This window comes from Conger conger, chromosome 12 (assembly GCF_963514075.1).
Source record: "Conger conger chromosome 12, fConCon1.1, whole genome shotgun sequence".
Taxonomy (NCBI): Eukaryota; Metazoa; Chordata; class Actinopteri; order Anguilliformes; family Congridae; genus Conger; species Conger conger.
In genome coordinates, this window is record NC_083771.1 from 18,200,924 (window position 1) to 18,225,702 (window position 24,779).

The 24,779-nt window shown below is 43.8% G+C and overlaps 1 protein-coding gene across 23 annotated transcripts in view; it reads right to left on the reverse strand.

The window, feature by feature from the left end:
• Positions 1-24,779, reverse strand: part of cast (calpastatin) — a 79,210-nt gene that overhangs the window by 49,514 nt on the left and 4,917 nt on the right. For 16 of the 23 annotated variants that reach the window (XM_061262820.1, XM_061262825.1, XM_061262824.1 and 13 more), the window contains exon 2: positions 23,377-23,448. In XM_061262820.1, coding sequence (XP_061118804.1) covers positions 23,377-23,448 — 72 coding nt within the window. Of the gene's footprint in view, positions 1-2,172; positions 2,333-11,109; positions 11,267-23,376; positions 23,449-24,779 lie in introns of those variants that run through there. The other 7 variants (XM_061262839.1, XM_061262837.1, XM_061262828.1 and 4 more) reach the window with 3 other exon arrangements.

A 24,779-nucleotide genomic window follows, 5' to 3' on the forward strand; every position in this document is an offset into this window, starting at 1 on the left:
AAAGATGCAAGAAAAAACAGCTTGCACATTTTCATAATCATACTGTGATTACTCAACCAAAAACACCCTCTGCCATCTTGAGAGTCACGCTGCAAGTTCATCACATGTATCAAACTAAAAAGCGTGACACCCCCCCCCCCCCGGTACACCCCGCTCTGTCCGAAACAAGATCGCTGGCCGCGGGGGAGACCCCAGGGAGGGGGGGTGTGCAGTTACTGGTTGCCAAGAAACAGACACCAACTTCCGCAGCTTCAGAGAAACACGGACTGAAAACACAAGCGTGCAGGAAGCAGCCTACAGAGACAGGCGGCGAAGAACAACCGCTCGCGTACGGGACAGTTCTCAACAACGCTCTTCCGTACTCAGAAATCTGAGTGCGCGCAGATGGCTTTGGTTGGGAAACCTCAGCCGCGCCCGAAGGAGGCGTTGCATCGTGCGAGAGAAGCTGAAACATTTTTTAAAAAAACAAAAAAAAATGAAACAGGACTCCGCAGCGGCAGGAATGTCCGGACAGTCAGCGGAGACGCACACGGCAGAGCGAGCCGCTTAACAGCGCCACGGAACCCGGCCTCCCGTTTCTGAAACAGCAGAAAAGCCTGTTCTCGCACGGCAATTAGCGGTGTGCAAAAGCCACGTTTCAGCGCTCCCCTGCCCTCGCTCCGCGTTCACACGCTGATGACTCAGAGTGCTGCTCCAGCAGCCCCACCCTTCAGCCACAGCCCGGGCGGTCTGCGGGCACTCTTTCTGCACGGCCCGGCCCCTCGCTCTGTAGCTAGCGCCGCACGCTTCCAAAACAGCCAAACTTTACTCCTGCAGTGACCAGCAGTGCTGGCTGCACGGCTCCCCATAGTCCAGCTGCCACATTGGAATGTGACACTCTGAAGCAGGACAGGGCCGTTAGTGATAAAGCACACTATGTAAAGAACATTTAGGGAGGCATATTGGCCTATGCAGATAATATCAATAATGAGAGTGGCTTGCATTCACTCTGTATAAAAGGAATATGGGTGTGGCCATCAAACACACAAAGTATGAATTTAGAAAATAACTTGGCTTGGCTTAAGCTGATTTACCTTTAACAAAAAAAAGGAAATAAAAAAGATAATTTGCCCTGCACAAAAGAACCACAAAAAAAACTAAACTGTAACTGTATATATAGTCATTTGAAACTATGTATATCAGTGATATATATCATAGAGGTATATATATATAGTATATAGAAAACTATACTTTCTCACTTTTGAATACCTAAATGAGAAGAGTTCTCACAAAGTAGTGAGAAGCACAGCGGAAGGCAGGAGCCTTACTGTGGGCAGCTGAACCCAGTTTAGCTGAGGCGATGAAAGATCGGAGCAATGTTATTAAAAGAGAAATGAGCTAATCAGCCATTTCGCCTTTCAGCGACGTGTCCGTAACTATGTACAAGTGTTTACATGCGTGCACGCTTCAAACAGGAAATGCATCTGCCAGGCACTTCCACCACAATGGTGCCAATGACAGCCAACTCTGAAACACTGATACAAACAAAAGAAGAATAACATGAACAACAAGAATAAAGAATAAAAGAATAAAAAAAACAACAAGCAAAAAAACTGAAATGGTGAGTGACTCATTCTCTCCTTCAGAGCAGCTGAAAATGAGGCACAATGCTGGGTGGTGACTGAGGTTCCGTCACAAAAAAGGGCACAGCATCAATTATGCCATTTGCAAAAAGGCCTGCAATAACACACCCCTCAAAATGGTTGCCTGGGAGTTACAGCAATGCAAGCCTCACCATTACAGCAGAGTTGCATGTTAATTCACAATGTATTTGACTATAACATGACAATATAACAACAAGTGAGAACTATAGCCAGTAAGAAAGAGCTAAGTGGTTTTCACTGACCATATCCACCTCTGCTTCAGGCAAAAATGGTCTAGACCTGACTTACAGCTGCTTTTTGAAACTTTTTCCGTACTATAGTAGTCTCAGTCTTGGTCAAATAAGGTGACTTGGATTCGTCACCCTCCGGATACAGCTGACATTTACATTTACACAAAATAGTGACAGGGGTAAAGGTGGTTCCCGCTGTAGTTTCCTCAATCGTTTCTGGAGAAAACTGCCAATGAGACAATACCACAGACTGTGACAGGAAACACCGAGCAAGCTTCTAAAAGGCTGAGGGTACGTACCATCAGTGTGTGTGTGTGTGTGTGTGCGAGTGAGCGTCTCTGTCCGTGCGTCTGTCTGCCTGTCCGTCCTCCTCACGCAGTTAAATCCAGTACAAGTCCCGGAGTGCAGTCTGGCTGGTTACCTCGATTCCCCTCTCTGAGGGTGTATAACTCTGCTCTCTCCCTCTCACACGCACCACTGAGCAAGCGGGAGGAGGGAAGAGCCTAGAACACGCCCACACTGTTACTGTGATGCATAAGCCCCGCCCATATATCCCAGAGGGCAGTGCGCCAGCCTGAGCCCATAGGCCAGCCGGGGAACCCTCTGCCCGCCCACTCTGTGTGCTAGCCAGGAAAAATAAACAAGACCAGCCTGGTTCCATGAGGGAGGCAAAGTTAAGGTGTGTAAGGCTATAGTTTCAAAAACATAAAACACTGTGTTCTTGCACATAAAGATACAGGCGTGTTTGTTAAAAGATCAATGATCTTGGAGGAAAGGAAACAGAGCGAGCCTGGGGGGGGGGGGGGGGGGCTGTCTGGTGCAGGGCTCTGTGGGAGGGCGTGTCAGTAACAGTCACTGCGTAGGAATCTGAGCAGAGCTACCCAAAGGGAGGGAAGGGAAGAAAAAAAAACAACAAAAAAACAATGAGCCCAGAGCCTGCTCTACTGCCCGCACCTAGCATTACAGAGCAGGGAGGGACATAGAGGGAGGGAGGGAGCTAACATTGCAGGGCAGGGAGGAGAGAAGGAGGGAGAGAGAGAGAAAGAGAGGAAGGAGAGAGAGAGAGAGAGATAGAGCAGAGAGATAGAGGGAGGAGAGAGCCAGTGAGAGAGGGGGACAGGGAGAAAGAGAGCTAGAGAAAGTGGAGAGAGAGGGGTAGAGAGGGGGCAGAGGGAGAGAGCAAGAGAGGGGGACAGGGAAAGAGAAAGAGAGAAAAAGGCAGGGAGAGAGAGTGAAGACATTTTCTACAGTATGTGAAAGATATTGGAACAGGGAGGGGAATAAGGGGAGGGGGGGGGGCAAGGGAGTAAGCAAGAGGGAGTCCTTTAATCGACAACTTCTGAAGTTGTAGTTGTCTCGGTACTGTATTTCCTGAAGTTGTAGTTGTTTTGATATGGTAGTTACAGACTTGGCTTATCTACCTTGTGTACTATGCTTACCATGTTCATGTCTTTACAACCAATCATATGTCAACTGTACCTGATCCGACCTGTTCTGTTGTCTGTTTTATGACCTTGATATGCACTTTTTTGCACATCGCTTTGGATAAAAGCGTCTGCTAAAAATAATGTAATGTAAAAGAGAGAGGAAGATGGACAGAGGGGAAGGAGATCGGACGGAAAGAGGTTCAGAGGGGGAACAGGGCAGAGTATAAGAGAAAAAAAACAGAGAGAGAGAGAGAGAGAGAAAATCAGACAGGAACAAGAGTTAAGAGAGAGAAGAGAGGGGGGAGTGAGGGAGAAAGAGGGAGGAAGCTACTAAGAGGCTTAGGCTCGCCTCTCCTGCAGTCAGTGTGAAAGGACTGCAAACGCACACACACTATAAATATCATCTGGATGTGATCCAGCAGTCATGCAGCCCAAATAGAAACTCAAGAGCCTTAAAGCGCTCTTCACTGGCCCATCTCATTACACTGGACGTCTCTCGCTATGTTTATTCATTCATTCACTGCAGTTTTGCAGATTTCTCAGTTACAGTATTGCATAAGAGACCTTCCATTTTTATTATGTGGAATTATGCTCCTATTGGCAGAAAGCATAATCAAAAGTTTGGGGCGGGGTGTGGCAATACCAGTGCAACAGCACCCCCTAGTGTTCAAAATGTTTCAGTAAAATTGGGAACTGAGGTCCACAGACACCAAACAACGTTACTTCATTACTGACATGAGCATATTCATTGTAGCCAGATAAAAAGTCAGAATTTCTCAACTGTGACAAGTACATAAGTTTTACTCTGAAAAGTTTGTTAAATCCATTCTGTTCCCATTCTATGCTAAATGAGGAAAGCAAACCACTCCATTCACCCTGCTTTTAATGTTCAGTTCATTATATCCCTTTCAGGCCTGGCCACTCAAAGAGTATAAGCCAATAATGACCTATTTGACAATACATCTCCTAGATTTCCTAGAAATGATCTTGAACTTGTTCGGCAGACAGACATAGAATTCTCATTCTCAAATAAACTTTGAGTCTGACTAAAAATGTTAACATGCCGATTGGATCCCTCCAGTAACTTTCTTAGACTGGCCCAGGAAAGTCATATTTCTTCTTAGAGTAAAGTCTGAAGACTAGGCTGTCCTTAATGAGGCACACATTAAGACGAGAATAACTGTAAACTAAATAGACTGTAGTTTCCTTAATCAGTGTGATCGCCTTCATTTTAAATAATAGTAGTATTATACTGCTTTCCTTCAGGACATTTTTTTATGTTTTTTTTTCCCTTCAACATCTCTAGCTCTACAGTCTGGTATCTGTTACGGCTGTGTTCTACTGCATGGATGGGCCCCATGGTCTGGTATCTGTTAAGGCTCTGTTCTAGTGCATGGATGGGCCCCATGGTCTGGTATCTGTTAAGGCTCTGTTCTACTGCATGAATGAGCCCCGTGGTCTGGTATCTGTTAAGGCTCTGTTCTAGTGCATGGATGGGCCCCATGGTCTGGTATCTGTTAAGGCTCTGTTCTACTGCATGAATGGGCCCCATGGTCTGGTATCGGTTAAGGCTCTGTTCTAGTGCATGGATGGGCCCCATGGTCTGGTATCTGTTAAGGCTCTGTTCTAGTGCATGGATGGGCCCCATGGTCTGGTATCTGTTAAGCCTCTGTTCTAGTGCATGGATGGGCCCCATGGTCTGGTATCTGTTAAGGCTCTGTTCTAGTGTATGGATGGGGCCCACAGTCTGGTACCTGTTAAGGCTCTGTTCTAGTGCATGGATGGGCCCCATGGTCTGGTATCTGTTAAGGCTTTGTTCTAGTGTATGGATGGACCCCATGGTCTGGTCTTATCTGTTAAGGCCCTTCACAGATGCCAGGCAGTCCCAGATGACTTAAAGCCTGACTTCCCATGGGTTCATATCCAAGCCACAGAGACACAGAGAAGGGTCATCTGGGATGGATTCAGGGGACCAGGGATTGACATTCCCACTGAAGCTCCAGTGGTTACCAGAGGTATAACAGTTTATCAAAAAGCTAATTTACCCATTTAAGTCCATTCAAAGCTATGAATTTACCGTGGACAAATTTTGGACAGTATCTTTCACACTGAACCAACTACTCTCCAAGGACCAATTTAAGATATATTATTTTCTCATTCCTATTAATCTCTTCCTGTTTCGGTCCCCAGTGTGCCTGCTCTAGTGTCTGGTTCTGTTTTTCTCTCCCTTCCAACTGGAGAAGGAAAAGAGAAAAGCAATTCAAAAGAAAGTAAAACCAAAAAAAAAAGGCTAGTGAACAAAATAATTTGTCACTGCTTTGCAACTTGAAGGATTTGGTTCAGTAAGGCCCTCTAATAAATTCTAGATTGCTTTATTCTGACATTTATTAAAAGATGCACTGTAAAGCGTCTTCCATTAAAGGACAGGTTACGTAACGGAAATCACATGCAGCGTTCCTCACTAACAACAGAATCTGCCCTACATTTCTGTTTACCGTGGGCAAGATCATTTTATGTCATCTGGCCTCACCCAAGCATGAACTGTTACATAAGAAAGGGACTACTGTGCGTGCGTGTGTGTGTGTGTGTGTGTGTGTGTGTGTGTGTGTGCGCGGGTGAGTGTGTGTGTGCACATGTGGTGCGTGTGTGCGTGTCTGTGTGTGCATGTGTGTCTCTGTGTGTGTATGTGGTATGTGTGTGTGTCTCTGTGTATGCAAGTAAGTACAGTTGTGTTCAAGAAAATAGCAGTACAACATCAGTACCCTGATGAACCACTGTTATTAGTAGTAGTGATATTTCTGCATGGCATATACTTTACTTGTAGATGTAGTAGTGTAATAGAAAAACAACAGACCCAACTGTCATGACATGCACACAGCTTGTTCTGAGTAATTGACTCATTCATTGAAAGGGGCATGTTCAAAATAATAGCAGTGTGGAGTTTAATTAGAGAATTAATTAATTCTGTGAAAAAACAGGTGTCATTAATTGTCCTTTATTAAGGAAGAAGGGAAGCAAACATTTCACACATTGTTATAAAATATATTTCCTTCTGAACTGCTAAGTAAAAAGGGCCGTTCCAAACATTGTACGGAGGAACAATGTCATTTGATTAAAAAGTTCATTGGAGAGGGGAAAACATATGAAGAAGTGCAGCAAATTATAGGATGCTGTGCTAAAATGATCTCAAATGCTCTAAAATGGTACGTGTTACGTGTTACAGTCAGAAGACGTTTGATCGAGGGTAAGCTATCAGCAGGAAGCCCCCGTAATGCACCATTGTTGAAGAAAGGGCATGTGCCGAATCGGTTAAAATTTGCCAAAGAACACATCGATTGGCCCAAAGAGAAATAGCGTAACATTCTGTGGACTGATGAGAGTAAAATTTGTTCTTTTCGGGTCTAGTGGTCGTCAGATCCCTCAACCTCAACCCCATTGAAAACTTGTGGGGTGACATTAAAAATGCAGTCTCTGAAGCAAAACTCAAAAATTCACAGCAACTGTGGAATGTAGTTCATTCATCCTGGGCTGAAATACCTGCCAGAAGTTGGTTGACTCCATTTATTCATGGGCGCTGATAATCCTGAATCAGAGCCACTATGACATCAACAACCAATTCATGAATACAATAGCCTTTTCAAGTCCCTCTGTTTTCCAAGGGAAGGTATTCAAGCAATAATAAAGTGATTTATTATTCACTCCACCCTCCACACCCAGTACAAACCATTACAGTGCCACTGGGGGTACAACATTCAATCTCTACCCTTCCAGCAACTACAGATTTGACCTATGACCCTGCAGTTATAAACCATAAACCAGTTCAGTTGAAAGTCACTGGCCTGCTTAAGGATGTTTTATTCCATGTCTAACTGCACATCAGTAGAACATCCTGTACACTGGGGAAGATCCTCACACAAACTTGTCATTGTAGCCATGTGCTCAGCCAGCAAATGGCTCAGGGAAAACGCCGATCCAGAGTCAGCTGGCCAACTCCCAGATCTTACCACTGATTGTGAAATCTGAGAGACTGAAACTGATCCAAGAACTGTCCTTTCAGGCATCCGTGTAATATGCTGTCCTGTGTGATACAGGCGCACACTCTGATGAAAACAAAGGCCTCTAACAACCGTGAACTATGAATGAGACTGACAAAAAGCCTCCTAAGTCCTAAGTTTTGGAGTAAATCAGAAATGACAGAGTAGAATGCGGTGGGGGACTGTGCAAAACAGCGTGAACCAAAAATGGGGTTTTCCCAAGTATTTTATTCTGTACTAGCAGTGACCAACGCAGCTGTCACAACTGGCTCTCGCGAAGACTGATTCCATACAGAGATTTCTGAAAATGCAATCACGTTTGTGAAAAAAAAACAAAAAAACAAAAACCCCACCCCCAAAAAAAAGAACAGAAATGAAACCACAACGCAGGAGAGACAAAAAATAATGACATGCTGTCGGAAAAATGTGGGAAATTGGGCAAAAGGCCATGCCAAACCCTTTATCTCCTGTTTGGTTGCAGACGGCCAGGTCTCCTACACATCATTCCTCGCGAAAGCCAGAGATTACAGAGTTGGCATTCCGTAACCGCGGTAGCGAGAGGAAACAGCCTCGCTTGGCAACCATATCTGTTTACATCATCGAGCTCGGGCCCAGCCCATCATCGAACAGCAGAGGGGTCAGAGGTCGCCGCCCCGCTGCAAACTCACACCGCCTGCTTTTGGGTGGGGCACATCTGGGTGAGTGTGAGCGCAAATAAAATTTAATTTCTATTTTCAAGGCAGACATGCCGTCTTCAACGGCATTCCTTTAGAAAAAATAACAAGATGGAATCTCAGTACTAGAAGTTAAGGAATATGTACTTTTCAAAAATGTTTTTGAAAATGTCCTTGAGATATTAGAATATATAGCTTTGAGTCACATTCACATTCATGCAGGCTGGCTTAGCTGCTTGACTGTAGAGTATATTTTAAGAGAAATGTACTGTTGAATGAAATGAGCACGTTGTGTAAAATGGCTGACACAATACGTACATGCCAGAACTTACATTAATGAAAGAGGCAAAACCTACTGCATATTACTTTTATTTTATTCTCTAGCCTTTAATAAAATAAATTGCTATAAGTTGCTTTCAGCAATACTTAGTACTATGGATGGTGCTCATGAGCAGTCCAAGAATTATGTATCCACTGACAGCTATTATTGATGTCTGTTCAGTAATGTTTATGCAGAACATTGTTAAGACTCATTACTGAAGTATATGGATTGCTGCTGTTTCCCCGTAGTGCTACCAAAATAGGCTGGCCCTGTAAATCAGTCAAACCTCTATAGTAGTGGCCTGTCCTATGGGATGTTTTGGGGAGGGTGGAGGCCCCATGAGTGTCTGTATCTGTACTCATTGCTGCTGTAATTTATGGCTGACCCAAAAATACATGGTGTCCGGCTTCTCTGTACTGTGGGAATGTGAGGTGACAGCAGTTCAGTAGCACCCTGTCAGTTTCACAGGGACACAGACACATGCATGTATATACAGATAAAAACACATACACATACATATATACACACACATACATACACGCACACGCACATGCACACAGGCGTTTACACACACAATTCCACACAGTCATTAGAACAATGCGCAACATACACCTATATTTACAATGATTTCAAAGATATTTAGACACGTATTAATGCGTTTCTGCCATTTTCCATACCAGTGACCAAATTGATCTCTGGTCCATGCGGTCAGGTTTTCATGGTGAATCTCACTCCGTACGATTCTTATATTAACAGCACAGGCCTACAGCTGTGACAGAAGCAGGAGAGACTAATGAACAACAGAAAACAGAGGGCAGTGTAGCAACACGTCTGAAACAAAGGCTTCCATGAGAGCCACGGTCCAACCCACACCAGTCAGCGCACGAGCCTCGTCTTGTCTTGAGAAACCTCTGCTGCGAAATGCACTAATACGACAAGCCCCACTTTTCCAGCATGGTGCTAGCGTTGTTATCAGCGTTCGCTCTTTCCCCGTGCGTGCCAATGCCCTACCCCCCCCCCCCCCACAGGTACAGCAGTCACTCCACATAAAGAACCCTGAACTGAGACACCCGTGCATTGCACACCAGCGATCTCCTGCCAAACCCAGCAATCAGCTGCTTTTCAATGCGCTCAATCATTGACTTACTGTAAAATATGAGTGAATGATTGAGTCTACACTTTAGGAAATTGTTACTGTAAAAGCTTAATTTGAGTCAATGACTGAGTCCACACACCTTGTTAAACACCTCAAACTGGCTGCTGATTAAAAGGAAGCCACAGAGAAAAATGTGCAGACATCACAGCCCTCCAGGACGGAAGTTTGAGACCCCGGGTCTGTGCAGTGAGAGGGTCTACATGGCTCACAGCCAGCAGAAACACAATGGCGCGCTGGATGAGAGGTCTTTAAAAGAGAGAGGTTGAGAGGGGGTGGGGCACTCAAAGTGAAGGAAGCAAGCGCTGTTACGTGATTCTCACAGGTCTGCGTTGTCAGTCAACTTCAAGTACAAGTACAACATCCTAGTACTATTATTTAGCATAAAGTACTTCAAGGATGTTTTGGTATATGCAGCAAATAATATGAGAAAACATGTTATGATTATTACACAACTGTGTCACATTTATGCCACCCACAGGAGTTTCAGGAATAATCATAATTATCGAATGCAATAATGTGTTGTTGCCACCATAAACATGCAATGTTTCTCAAGTGTAAATACGAAATGGCTAGCCAAAGAAAAGGCACAGTGCATGACATTACATAACCACAGACAGAGAGATGCCAGATGCGTTGTTTTTAAGGTTACCAGTTAAAGTTAAAATAAGGTGCCAGTTGTCAACAGCACCAAGAAAACCTGCTGGAAACCGTACTACTGAGACAGTGCACAAGTCAAGACCTGTGCAACATTTTAATTAAAGATCGCTTACATGCAACATCCAGTTATAACTGAAATCAGTTCAGCATAATGATTCTCAAGGACGAAACCTCAGAGATACCAAGCGGCCACATTACACCAGGGTTGCTGGGGTAACAGGTGTTTCCAGGGTAACATTACAGGGTCAAATCGCCCGGACTGTCCATAACTTTAGAAAGGCTATCTCTAAATATCTAAACTTCACTGTTATAATGTCACCACTTCTTGATGGGACTGTTTAGGCAGTATTGATAAACTACGTACACCCCCTTGGCTCCCAGACAGTCAGGCAAGTTAGTAGACTAAAAAAGTAACATCTAATTTGTTATAAACTAAATAAGGAAATAAATAATTGTCCAGATGTTAGCTTTCACACAGTGAACAACACCTTACATGGACACATTTCTGCAGGCTATTTCCTGTTTTGTGCAACGATTAGCCTGAGGTGATGCTAAACAGAGACGTTCAACATCGCTCAACACCACCAGCACGTACGACACGCACCCCGGGGAAACAAAAAAATCACCACAGAAGGACTATCGACTTCTCACTTCTCACGACTGAACTCACAGATAAGCACGAGCAGGGACGGGGTTGGGGGGGTGGTGTTCCACTCCCAGACTTCCTGGCTTTATACATTCCATCGTCCTGCTGAAACCCCCCCCCCACCACCTCTTTAACCTTCTGGCTTGAGCTTCTGCCAAGACAAACTGTCCCCTGAACAAAGACTCCCATGCACAGAATCCTGTGTAAAATCCTTCAGTGCTGGGAGAGGAGGTCTGAGAGATTGGGAAAATGACCGGGGACAGGAGAGAGGTAGAGGGGACAGTGCCCCACTCAGGTGCTCAGGCTCAGGTAGAACTCACCTGGTGCTCCACAGCGACATCCTGCACGCCCCCACCTTCCCTGGGGCCTCGAATCCAGCTGAGAATCTGCCCCATAGCTCCCGACCGCCTGAATCTCTGCCACTGACTCCGTCTGAGCGCACAGCCGCTGTGAGCTCCCAGTCCACGAGGGAGAGCGAGGGGAGGGGCAAGGGGCCGGGGCCATCAGGCAGTAGGCCAATGAGAGCGCCCTTAGGGGGAGGGCCCAGAAGGGGCGGAACCGTGTCTTGGGTACATGGTTGAGCTCACACACACAGACGGATTAGCTGCACAATTAATACAGCTGGTTATTCATGTCACAGGAGGAAGGGGCTTCACATCCACTGCTGGTTTTGTTTTTTTGTTTTAATCCTTGCCAGGCGTGGTGAAGTGCACTAGATTCTTAGCTGGCAGGATCTTTTGGGATCTTTATTGGGGGGCTGATCTGGATGGCGAGGTCTTTCTACATGACCTGACACAGAGCTGTACAGACTGTCCACTGTGCTGTGTGTTATTTATTAGTTGTTGAACAGGGACAGTGTACAATACATATTTAATCACATTTAGCTAAAAGCTAATTTCCATCGGTGGTACCTAAGTGGTACATAGGTTAAAGCAAAAATAAATAAATAAAAATAAATAAAATAAAATCATATAAAATATTCTAATCAAAGTCTCATCTCAGACAGTCAAACAACGATGAACCTTTTCCTTGTAAATTTTTCTTTTTCTTTATGGAACTACATTCATTATGACAGGCACGCCCATTTGTTTCTCTCTCGATTAAATTAACCCAAAGCACAAACGTCTTCCACCAAGAAAACGTCTGACAACTTGCACAACCAATTTTAATCTATTTTAATTTCATGAAAAATTAAAGGCACATTATTAAAAAGAGAGTCTACCTGCATACATTTTTGACATGGGAATATGACAGTAAGTTTACACCTGTTCAAACAATGACAAGGTATATTAACACAATAAAAGGATTACTTAATACAAGTACTTAATACTTACTTAATACAGTAACACAGAGGACTGAAGGTTGGTTGTGTCTGGAGGGAGTAGTGCTACATATTTAATGGATTCCGATCTGCATTTGAAATAATGCCTAGTTACAGAGAGAAAGTGTTTTGGTGCGCTGTCGTAGGGACTGCTCCCCCTACAGGACAGAGCCTCTCTGGGTGTGTGTCAAAGGGAAGCGAAAGGGGAAGAGGTTTGGCTGCGGGGTGGATCTGACGGAGGAGTGCTGGCCACACCCTGACCCACCCTGCAGTTAAACCGGTCAAGGTTCATCGAGCGAGTGCCAAACTTCAGCGTCTCTCAGGAATGTGCCGCGTCAGACCTGGCTCACACAATCGTTTGTTTGAAACAGTTCAACACCCTTTACTTTTCTGCAGATCATCAATGATGATTATATACAGGGGTGGCCTGTAGCGTAGCGGTCAAGGTACATGACTGGGATCGATCGATTCCCATTGTAGCCACAATAAGATCCGCACAGCCGTTGGGCCCTCGGGCAAGGCCCCTTAACCCTGCATTGCTCCAGGGGAGGATTGTCTCCTGCTTAGTCTAATCAATTGTACGTTGCTCTGGATAAGAGCGTCTGCCAAATGGCAATGATATAATGTAATGTAATGTATTACAGGTTGATTTGAGGTTGAGTGCACGTGAATCTTTTACTGCAACACCCCGTTGATGCCCCCACTAAGCAGGCCTTGCATGTCTTTGGACTGTGGGAGGAAACCTACAGAGACATGGGCCGAACACTGAAAATATCCATTTGATTTCAAACCCGGGACCTTCTTGCTGTGAGTTGACACTGCACCACCACTCTAAGAAACATCCGTTTTCATAAACATTCCTCTGTTCATTCACACAGCCATGCGTTTGGGCATAGGCCATGGTTCGGTAAAAAAATTATCACGGACCTGACGGACTGCTTTCACCTTTTAACGCCACCCATCGAGATTCAAATTCACATTTCACCCAGTTCTGCTCTGACCTGAACTCGGGTGGAACATTCCCTTCCGTCAGTAAACTAAATTCCGACACGCTAGTCTGTAACACGCCTCCAATCACAGCCAACATCTCAGAGGCTGGAAAGGCCATTTAACAAGGCTAGAATGCAGTGACCAGGGACAGCGCAGGGTCATCACATGACCAGAATTGAGAAAGAACTTGAGTGACACCTGCAATCGGAGAAAGCGTGAGCCAGGCAGCGAGGATACATGTCTTCAGAGTAGAGTGCTCAGAATAAATATGTAAACATAATATGGAGGCCTGGAAATGTATAATTAGAAAGTCAGATGGACAGAATCTGAGGTGGCATCAGTGGGAGCCCTGCTGACCAGGCTCAGGGCACTGGAGAGGATATGGAGGAGGAGATGGGGGCAACCCTAAAGCAACCAACTGTAGCTTTAGGGTTGTGAACAAAACGTTTTCCTGCCCTTCCGATCCATCAATCGCAACTAGCGGAGAGCAAGACCAACTCAACTCATTAAATGAAAAAAATGATTGCCAATGTGGAAAGACCAAGAGTGAATTTCAAGAGGGAACTAAGCTGTGACAAAACAGCCTGATGAGCTGGCTGTGAGTCTCTATGGAGACAGAAACGGCACGTCACTAAGGTTGGGAAATTTTGGAAACAGCTCATTGTTTCATTGTACAAGGGGCCTGAAGAGGATTAAGTAAGCATGACCAGAGTATGACCTCCACAATCATTTTTGATACACACTATCTAAGACCCCACAGGTACCTCCAGTGTGCAAACACTGTACAGCCCCCCGGCCCCTGACCCCCCCTCCCCCCACTGCCGGACACCAGGGAGTACCATGTCCGTCAAAGCCGCAGCGTAAGTGCACTTTCTCACCCTGGGCGAAAGGAATGAGGCCTGTTATCACTCCCTAAACCAGTATCCGGGAGCCAGGAGCTCACTCAGCCAGTCTGACCAGCTGTGTGCCCTGGCCTGTCATCCAATCAGCACATCAACACATTTCAGGTACAAATGGTTAGTAAACATGAATTTCTGTAAAGTTTACACACGGGACAAGTTGCCTATGCAGACAGAGAAGTGCCAGCTGTGCTCTGCATAAAGACACAGACAAAAGGTTCTAGTAAAAATATATATTTATCAAATAAGCAATGCATAGCGAAAAAATGAAAAAGTGCAGGAAAATAAGCTAGGCAAGACAAACGTTTCAGCTCATGCCATCTTCAGTGTGTAGGGACTTGAGACACAAGGTTCGCATGAATTAAAGTTCTCCTAAACAGTATGCAAGTGAGCTAATTAGAGAGCCACATTCTTTCGGTGTTGGAATGGATCCAGGAACAAGCTAATATCATGAGCAGATTAGGCCTACATGGTAGAAATAAATGACTGTTAGCTAAAACATGAGATGCAAAAGACACACAAAACAAATAATAGAAAAGAATGGATGCCATGGGTTACCAGAGACTTCAGCTGAAAGATCCAAAAGGCTTCCCTTTTCAATAATAAAGCATCACGGTCGACACCTTTATGATGTAATGGATACCTTCCTGTGGCTAAAAAACTTCATCTGTGGGCGACCGATTAGCCAACTTAAAATGTTGAGAAACAGACAAATTGTCATAGCATCTGCGGACCTCCTCATGTGCTGAATAATTCTAGTCCGTAAATGGCGTATACGTTCGCTAATGTATAGTAAGGGACAAGGACAAACGAGTAGATAAACCACATGAGTAGATTTACAGGATGAGTGAAAAGGGTACATTTAATACATTGGGAACAAGTAGCCTATGCGAAATTCAACAAACGCCTGAATTCTCAAGTGTAAACACAGACTGACATAAGACAAGAGATGAAAACCGAAACAGAGTGGTTATGGGGCTGTACACAGTAATCACAGATTCTTCTGGCATTGCTCAAATTCACAGGAGGCTGTGAAGTCAGTCTATGGAGGAGGAATGCTGACCACACCCACTGAGCTGAGCTGCAAGCATGCACAGCTCCCCCTTGTGGACGATGTCTGAAATACACCACAACACCACACCAATTGTTGACAACATCAAAAAGATTTGACTAGAATTTTCTTAACTTAACATTCTCATGCTGATGAAACAACCACTACTGGTAATTGAAAGTAATGTTTTAGAACACTGACTTGAAAAAATATATCTATTTTTTAAACAATATAATTACTATATTATGTAATATAATATTATATTAGATTATATTATATTAAATTATAACCTGTATTCTTATTTTAATATTCAAGGTATTCTAGCTGCCAACCGTGGTATGCTACTTGGAAAGTTGATTCAAGGGTTCAAATTTTATCTCTAGGGCAGGGGTGTCAAACACCAGTCCTGGAGGGTCGCAGTGTCTGTGGGTTTTTGGTGTGTTTCAGCACGAAAGATACATTTCAACGTCTTTCATTGGCTAAAGAGTCCACACACCTTGTTCTCATGGCCTTAATTGGCTGCTGACTGAAAGGAAACCACAAATACCTACAGGCCCTCCAGGACTGGAGTTAAATCTGCAGACACTGCGGCCCTTCAGGACTGGAGTTAAACCTGCAGACACAGTGCCCCCTCCAGGACTGGAGTTAAACCTGCAGACACTGCGGCCCTCCAGGACTGGAGTTAAACCTGCAGACAATGTGGCCCTCCAGGACTGGAGTTAAACCTGCAGACACTGTGGCCCTCCAGGACTGGAGTTAAACCTGCAGACACTGCACCCCCTCCAGGACTGGAGTTAAACCTGCAGACACTGTGGCCCTCCAGGACTGGAGTTAAACCTGCAGACACTGTGGCCCTCCAGGACTGGAGTTAAACCTGCAGACACTGCGGCTCTCCAGGACTAGAGTTAAACCTGCAGACACTGCGGCTCTCCAGGACTGGAGTTAAACCTGTAGACACTGAGGTCTTCCAGGACTGGAGTTAAACCCGCAGACATTGCGGCTCTCCAGGACTAGAGTTAAACCTGCAGACACTGCGGCTCTCCAGGACTAGAGTTAAACCTGCAGACACTGCGGCTCTCCAGGACTGGAGTTAAACCTGTAGACACTGAGGTCTTCCAGGACTGGAGTTAAACCCGCAGACATTGCGGCTCTCCAGGACTGAAGTTAAACCTGCAGACACAGTACCTCCTCCAGGACTGGAGTTAAACCTGCAGGCACTGTGGCCCTCCAGGACTGGAGTTAAACCTGCAGACACTGTGGCCCTCCAGGACTGGAGTTAAACCTGCAGACACTGCGGCCCTCCAGGACTGGAGTTAAACCTGCAGACACTGCGGACACTGGAGTTTGACACCCCTGCTCTGGGGTCTTCAGCACACTTGTCCCTGGTTCTGATTCACACTTTATTTTACGTCGCTCTGGATAAGAGCGTTTGCGAAATGACTGTAAAGTAATCTTCAAACCTACTCTTCAAAGGGTTAATGATGTAAAATTGTGCATTTATAGCCTGTTGTATTTTGCTTCTGTATGAAAAACCATGTGAGTGTGTGTGTGTGATGACAGTGTAGGCCACTGTTTTTAGCAAGTTCCTGTACTGGAAGGAAGTGGAAATATTGTGGGACCAAGACAATAAATTGGTCAGACTGTCTTCACACCTGACTCCCAGGAAAAGGGAGGGTGGAAAACCAGCAGTTCTCTGCCCTCGAGGATCAGGATCTCATAAACCCTGCTCAAGTAAGAATGGAATGATCTACACCTGAGGCCAAAGCCACTAAGTCACTCTTATCTTCAAAATACATCTCCATGTACTTGCACATGTAATCTGTAAAAACATCAGTATCTGTGAACTTAAAGAGTAAGCCAGGGCTGGTGCTGAAAAGACACAGTGTGTTCTAAGGGTCAGGAGTATCACTACCCCACAACAATTGATCCAGGATCAGCCGAACCAATGCTGAATCTATCCAAAACTATTCTTGCCTAAATGATGAATACTGATCCAGAACCACTGCTTGGGGGCATACAGCTAACCACACAGGAGCAGTGAAGGGATAGAGTGAGTGATATACACTCAGTGACCACTTTGGCAGCAACTCAAAAAAGCATGCAGACACAGTCAAGAGGTTAAGTCGTTGTTCAGACCACATATTAGAAATGTGATCTACGTGACCGTGGAATGATTGAGCAGCAGTTCTGTGGGCAAAAAACGCTTTGTTAATGAGAGACGTCAGAGGTCAGACTATTTCAAGCCGCCAGGAAGGTGACAGCACCTCAAATAACCATGTGTTACAACAGAGGTATGAAGAAGAGCATCTGTGAACGCATCAAACATTGAAGTGGATAGGCTGCAGCAGCAGAAGACCAAAAACATTACTCTAATAAATACCTAATAAAGTGGCCCCTGAGTGTAGATCCTCATGGGCCCTGATTCAGTTCTTGGGTCAGTAGGGACACTCACTACCCGTGGGACCCCGCCAGGTCAGTTCCTGAAAGGGGCACACTCCCTTGTCACCCAATCCGTCCGGTCAAGGACGACCCCCCCGGCTATTTTGGGGGAACATCGTTCACCCCTCTCTCCACCTCAGTCACAGGACCTGAGGCTGTTGCCCAACCGCAGCCATCTGGTGGAGAGCCATGGCAACCTGCCCGCCCCTTCCCACACGGCACAAGCTGTTTTTCAGAGTAACCTGTGCTTAAGACGAGAGAGAGAGCGAGGGAGAGAGAGAGAGAGGGGGGGGGTGTAGAATTTAATTCCTGTCTCTGTATTTTATTGTATTGTCGTTCAATTATGATTGCCTATCTCTGTCATGTTTATTATGTCAGTGGATGCTTTGACAAGGTAAGTGTACCCTTATTATGCCAGTAAAGATTATTTGAATTTCAATTCAAGTGAGAAAGAAAGAGATGATGAGAAAGAGAGTGACCATTTTACCAAAATTCTCAAATTACAGTAATCTAGAAAAACTCCCCTGTACACTGGCCAAGAAAACAGACTGTCTGGGATTGGCAGCAAGATATGTGGCCTCCTGTCACAAAGTGAAGGACAACTAGTGAGACCCAAGCTATGTTATCTGTATTGTGAGCCATATTCTTCTCTTATCCCTTGTTAGAGTTTGTCATTCAACTAACAGATTGTCTGTAGGTTAGGCTTAGGTTATTTATTTTATTTATTTTTTATTTATACATTATTCCAATGTACTGGAATAATCATATATCTTATATGTCATTGTTATTTCATTCACTGTGAATAGTGCTGGCAATATTGTTTACCTGTACGCCAGCTTGTTAATATAAATATTTAATCAGCCAATCATGTGGCAGAAACTCAATGCATAAAGACATGCAGACGTGGTCAAGAGGTTCAGTGGTTTTTCAGACCACATGTCAGAATGGGGAAGATTTGATGAACAGAAATGCAAAAAACAAAAAACATCTAGTGAGCAAGCGTTCTGTGGGCAAGACCGTGTTATTAATGTGGGAGGTCAGAGGAGAATGGCCAGACTGGTCAAAGCTGACAGGAAGCTCACAGTAATGCAAATAACCACACATTACAACACTGGTATACAGAAGAGCATCTCTGAACACACAATGCGTCAAACTTCTAAGTGGAAAGGCCACAGCAGCAGAAGTCTAAAAAATAAAAAATAAGTCTAAAAAATACCTAATAAAGTGCTCACTGAGAGTATAGTGTAGTCATGCCAATAAAGAATTCTTGAAGTGAATTTAATTGAGAGAATTGCTGTTTTTAGTGCCTTTGGACTACATTTTTTAAGTGAACAGTGAAACAAGTACCTAAATGTGACAACTCTTTATGAAATAATTTAAGCACTTGAAATCCAATTTCCAACATCAAATTCTTGTACATATTGAGTGATAAACACATTTTGCCACTTGATGTTTTGCTTCTCGAAACATACCCTTGCTGTCCGTTTAAACACGTTTATTCATTTTCAAATACTTTGACATGTCTAAACGGTGCTTTTCTAGAGGCAAAACAACACAACAAGAAGGGTTTCAAATGAAGTATGGGTACATTTTGCATGGGATATAATCATTGGATATTAAATCCAACCAAAAATAAATTTTTAAAAGCTACAATTCCAATTAATAATTAGGCCTACAATTAAGACAAAAATGTTGAATGTCAACTGTCGCAAGGCTGTTACAGTTACAGTTACAGTCAGCACAAATAAATCGGTCACAGCCAGGCGAACAGGTTTGGATGCCAACATGGTCTCAGTGTTAAGAAATGCTGTGCCTACAACACACACACACACACACAAATCACTTGGCACCTGCCCGAAAAAAACACTTCTATTTTCACAGAGACGTGGCCAAGGTACATTCTGAACATGCCATTATAATCGGCAGTTTGTTATCGGCATAGAGAAACCGTGGGAACTGTGTCTTTTTCTCCAACAACAAGAAAACACTGTGCTTCAGTTTTATGGGCTTCTGAACCAATTCCTTATCAGTTCCGTTATGAGACAAAGATGAGAACTTTTAAAATGTATAAAAGACTGCGCTCGACACAAACAAGTACAGGCAAGCGATCATTTCTACCACATGGCATAGATGTGTAGTGTGGCCTCCAAACTTATCAGCAAACTGTAGTAAATATGACCTGTATAAATACCACGTGCATTAATTGTCAAACGTCAATTGCCTTCTGATCATTCAGTCATGAAATTGCCTCTCCCCAGGAATCTAGAAATTGGCAGCGATTAAAAACGGATGATGATTGACAGCAATGTTCCCTCACTGTCAGACTGCTGTCTGCAGACAGAACTGCAGACATGTGGGCAATGTTTATATTTCTGAGAAGCAGGTCTTCGCAAAAAGGACAATTATATCACCTGCACAAAAAATAAGAAATAAGACTGTCCAAGTCTGAAAGATCAACTCAATAATAAAAATGTGGATTTTTGGTCATATTTGATTGTGGTCAGTCATTTAGAATATTCTCTGTCATGAATCAGTGTAAACTACTCCTTTTTATATCAACAGAGTTGGTTGGAATGGACCATATTGTTTTGTCTTCTGTGCTATATTTAGAGTGATTTGTTCACCTGTCCCAGAAATCCCAGAGTATCGAGGCATTGCCTTGTTCTTGTGCCAATTGGTTGAAAGAAAAACGGTTTCTACGTGCTTGCCATTTGTTTCTCAGAAACATACTTGAAGCTTTGATGCAGAAAATATCCATTTTAAATTGACTGCGCTGTGTGTCTGTTCAGCCCATGTTTTTTCAGTTGTCTGACCATATCGTATCTCATGTAATCTGATGTATTTACCAACCATCAGATCATTTCAACCGGGCTTCTGCTATGTTCCGTGAACAACTTGAGCAGTGCCCCGAAACCCTTGTTGAGCAACAACTCCCGCAGCTGTGCCAGCCCAGAAGTGTTTAATGTGGTGTGCATTTCCAGTTAGTGGGAGCAGTAGAGTACAGCAGAATCCACACTACTCATCTCCTGTAGTGAATAACTGCTACCACAGAGCGATAAACATGGGCAAATATGACTCAATGAAAATACACACCACAGGTAATGAGCTATATTATATGCTAAAATAGGGCAAATAATATTATTTTACAGAAAATAAAGGTTTTCTAATAACAGAATTTTATGATAATGGTCGAGAGACCCCATCCCCTTATTGATCAGGTGTCTAATTAAACACAGTAGGAGACCACTTAGTAGTTTCAAATGAGGGTATACAAAGTCATGAAAGCAATTCTTTTAGTATAAAATAATACAATTTCCACATTTATCTTCTTCAAAAAAAGTGAATCGCCCAGATGATGTTTTGGTATTCAAACTATCCTACCTCCCTTTTTGGGTCTTACAGAATTGCCCATTTGAAAATGATTTTGTTACTTAATATGTTGAGTTTTGACTTTGTATCATCTCTCAGGGACACTAAATGGAATTTAGTCACACTACCAGCCACACTGAAGCTGAAAATACAGACAGTCTGGCAGAGTGACATGTTCACCAGACCATATTAAAATACGCAGGGAGAACAGAAATATGTTTGTGTTGCCCTGATTGGCACAATGATAGGCCCTCCATGTCGCTTTGGCTCCAGTCCAGCATTAAGCATGTGCTCACAGGAATACCGCTGATGGCCATTTCGCTGTGGAGACTGAGCCGAAGCCCAGAATCCTCTCTCAATCTACAGCTGCTCCTGACTGCCATTAAGACATCTTGTTTTTCTCTTGGCATGGCCTAAGTTGGTCTCCCTGTGATTGGTCCACATTACCCATGTGACTCATCTGAGCCAGTTAAATACTGGAATGCATCTTGGACAAATATAAAAGCAAAAAAAACTATGTAAATGTTATGTACGGCAAAGCAGGAATCATAGTGGCTAATTCCAAAGGAATATACAAGAGTAAAGAGTGAATGATACCTATTAGGCACATCATGTCTTTTCTCACCAAGCAGGTATACATTTAGCAGATTTAAGCGGTTTCTGGTGGATGTATTGTGAGTTTCTGTCCTGTCCTCTGTCGAGTATGCTGAAAATCAATACAGCACTCAGAACAAGGGACCATGTCAGACTGCCATACTATGGTTGAACACTAGAGGGCAAAATATACTACAGCAAATACATAATGATGAATCATGTCAATGAATGCCAAAAAAATATAAACCTGAGTTAAAACCAGTTATGAATATAGGCTTCTAGAGTTAAATGAACTGATATGTTAATATATTGCCAAACATATTAGCAAATTGCTAGATGCATTCATCTGAAGGGGGGACATGCCAAATGTGGTTAAAAAGAATGAAAGATACAAAAATGTACCATCAGCAGGCATGCACCCACAGGGGACACAGATGTTACAGGTAATGTAATTGCTCTTCATGTCATGACAGGACAGGAGCAGGTTATGCTACACACACGATATTAAAATAATAATGCTGCAGGGGACTTCTCCTGCTGAAATGGGGATATGTGGAGACCTCACAGTGCAAAGCCGCACGATTGGTCTCAGAGCAGCCCCGTGGCTAAAGCCATATCAGCTACGCTTTCCGCAGCAATAAGACAATGAGGGATCGACACAACCACATAAGCGTATACGCCCCATCCCAAACGCACCCCCGCCCTCCCCCACTGCAAGAGAGCTGTGTGAAAAATGCAAGGCACAGCCCAGCCCAGGATAGTTTCTTTTCTGATTGTGATGCAATGAGGGGCATGCAAAGATGTTTAATTTTACTGCTGACATTACATATTTGAAGGAATTCTGATTAAGTATATAACAACAACAACAACTGTAAATGCGGGTGGCTCATCTGGGATTGCGGTGAAGTTTGTGATTGGGTGACGTGCCCTGCCTCGAAAACAACAGAAACCATAGTCCTGCTGCAGTTTATGGTGACAGTAGGTATGGCAAAAGCACGCTGCCACACAGGCCATCTGATTACTTCAGATCACCATTTTCCCATGCTGTTGCCATGGCCCCCAGGTGTGAGGATGATTCCATTTCAATTCAACTGAAAATTCATCTCACCATTTAAAAAATGACCATGTTCTATAGAGATTCAGTTAAATTAATTGAATAAATTAATTTACAGTCAATTTCCTGAATTAAATATCACTGACACCAACCCTGATAAGCCCCACGGACAGGCAAAAGGACTGCGCAACAAATATTGTTCTGTTCATAATCATAATCAAATCATAATCAACTGACGCCACCACAAGCAGACACAGGCATACACAATGGTGCCTGCCACATAGTACAACTATATGCACAGACCTTCAGATCAGGGTTGTACAGCAAGGGCTGATCCATTTCAGGATTTTGCGGAAACGTCTGCTCTTAATTATTTAATTAGCTCAATCGTATCTTGAACTGACACTAGTAGAAGCACCAGCTACAGCCACAGCCTGCGTATCTGAAAAGTTTTACTGCGCTCAAGTACGGAAGAGAACCAGTGTCGTTTATTGAGGAGTCAGAAACCCAAATCGAAGGTAACTGGTTGGAACAAAACCACAGAACGCAGACCGGCCTTCCAGGACCGGAGTTGTTGCACAGCCCAGCTTCAGATCATCGTCCCTCATCATCGTTCAAGCGTTCTGTCAGGGCCATGGCAGAGCTTCAGTGTCAGAGCTTCGTGGTTGAGCAACAACACAAGTCATGCATTTCTGAGCAGTGGGCGGAGCGCGCAGAGTAAAGCCTCTCCTTTGTTGTCACAGTACGTTTTTTTGGTCTGCTGGAATCACTTCAGCAATGCCCCAGAAGGCCTACAGAACGTGGAGTGAACCTGCACTTGAGGTCAATGTGACCATCAACCTTTGACCTTTGACCTTTGGGCGCGTGTACCTTGGCTCCAGGTGCAGCTGTAGGGGAAACTGGGCTCACCGCTCCCGACTGAGCTCCTCCATCCGGGGCTGCCTGCAACACAGGGAGACAGCAGCACATCAACCCTGGGCTCTGCAATGCGGGGAATGCAACCCTGGTACATTTCAACCTATAAAGCTATCCTCTGTGTACTGTTGCTCATGTATCTACAGTACATTCAAAGCTTTTCTTTTTGCAAGGTAGTTTTGCTGTCCAAGTTGAGGCTGGCAAGATGAGCCTGTTCTATCAAGGCCCATGAATCTGGAATGACCTTCAGTCAAAACCTGGGTATCTCATCCCATTACCAGATTTAAAGAGACCGATAATGGAAATGCTTAGCTTTTTTTATGTCTGGCTTAAATTCCTCAATTGTAACGACACTGCCTTGTAATTGTAGATCATTTACATTATTATTCTGCATGGTGCAAGGCGTATTCCAGAGCAGATTTGTGAATATATTTCAGCACTTATTCACACAAGTATTCAGGGTATGTATCCTTAACCCCTTGGTGTGTGAACCCGACTACAGACTCAGTGGTCAAACTGTTGGAGCTGCCACCTCTAAAAAAATACAAACAGCGAAAGTAAACAAAGCCTTTTTTTTTTCTTTTTTTAAATGTTTTTCATTTATTGTTATTTTTAGTTACTATGTTATCTGTTTTGTTTTTACCCTCACCTCAAAGGCTTCATTCTGTTTTTTCTTCTCTCTCGCTCTCTCTCTCTCTCAAAATTACCAATGTATCATAAATAACATATATATATGTTTTGTATCATTAGAAATAAATTTTTCCCAAGGGGGGGGGGGGGTAGGGGGTGACAGGAATAAAGAAAAGAAAAAAGAAAAAGAAAGAAAATACAGTAAACAAAGACTGGAATAAATTGTGATACAAAGGATATGAAGCATGACTAATCAAAGTATCGCCGCCCTTTCTGTGTAAACAACACTTGGAGAACACTGCACACTAATGCCCCGGAGTTCCAGGAACAATTATAACTTCAATGATGTATGTACAAAACAGATGGGTTTTATTTTAGGAGCTCTATGATAACATGAAATGGATTCGCAGTATATCGTTTTACACACAGCGAAGGCAGACGTGTACAAGTAGCAATAAGTGCAGCAGCGCTTTTTATTGCACTTGTTGCTCCCATCTCTGATTTAAGCCGTTGACTGGCTGGCTGGCTTTTTTAAATTTCATAGCCTTATTTTTTCGCACTTAGCAACCCCCAAACTTCTTCCACCAGCAGCCACTCCGATGTCAGGAGTAGATGGCAGGCATGCAACTACTTTGAGTCACACAATGCCTATTTCTGCTATTTTCCACCCTGCCCATGTCATCAGAGGACAACAAGGTCAGCATATTTATATTTCTGTGCAGGCGCCT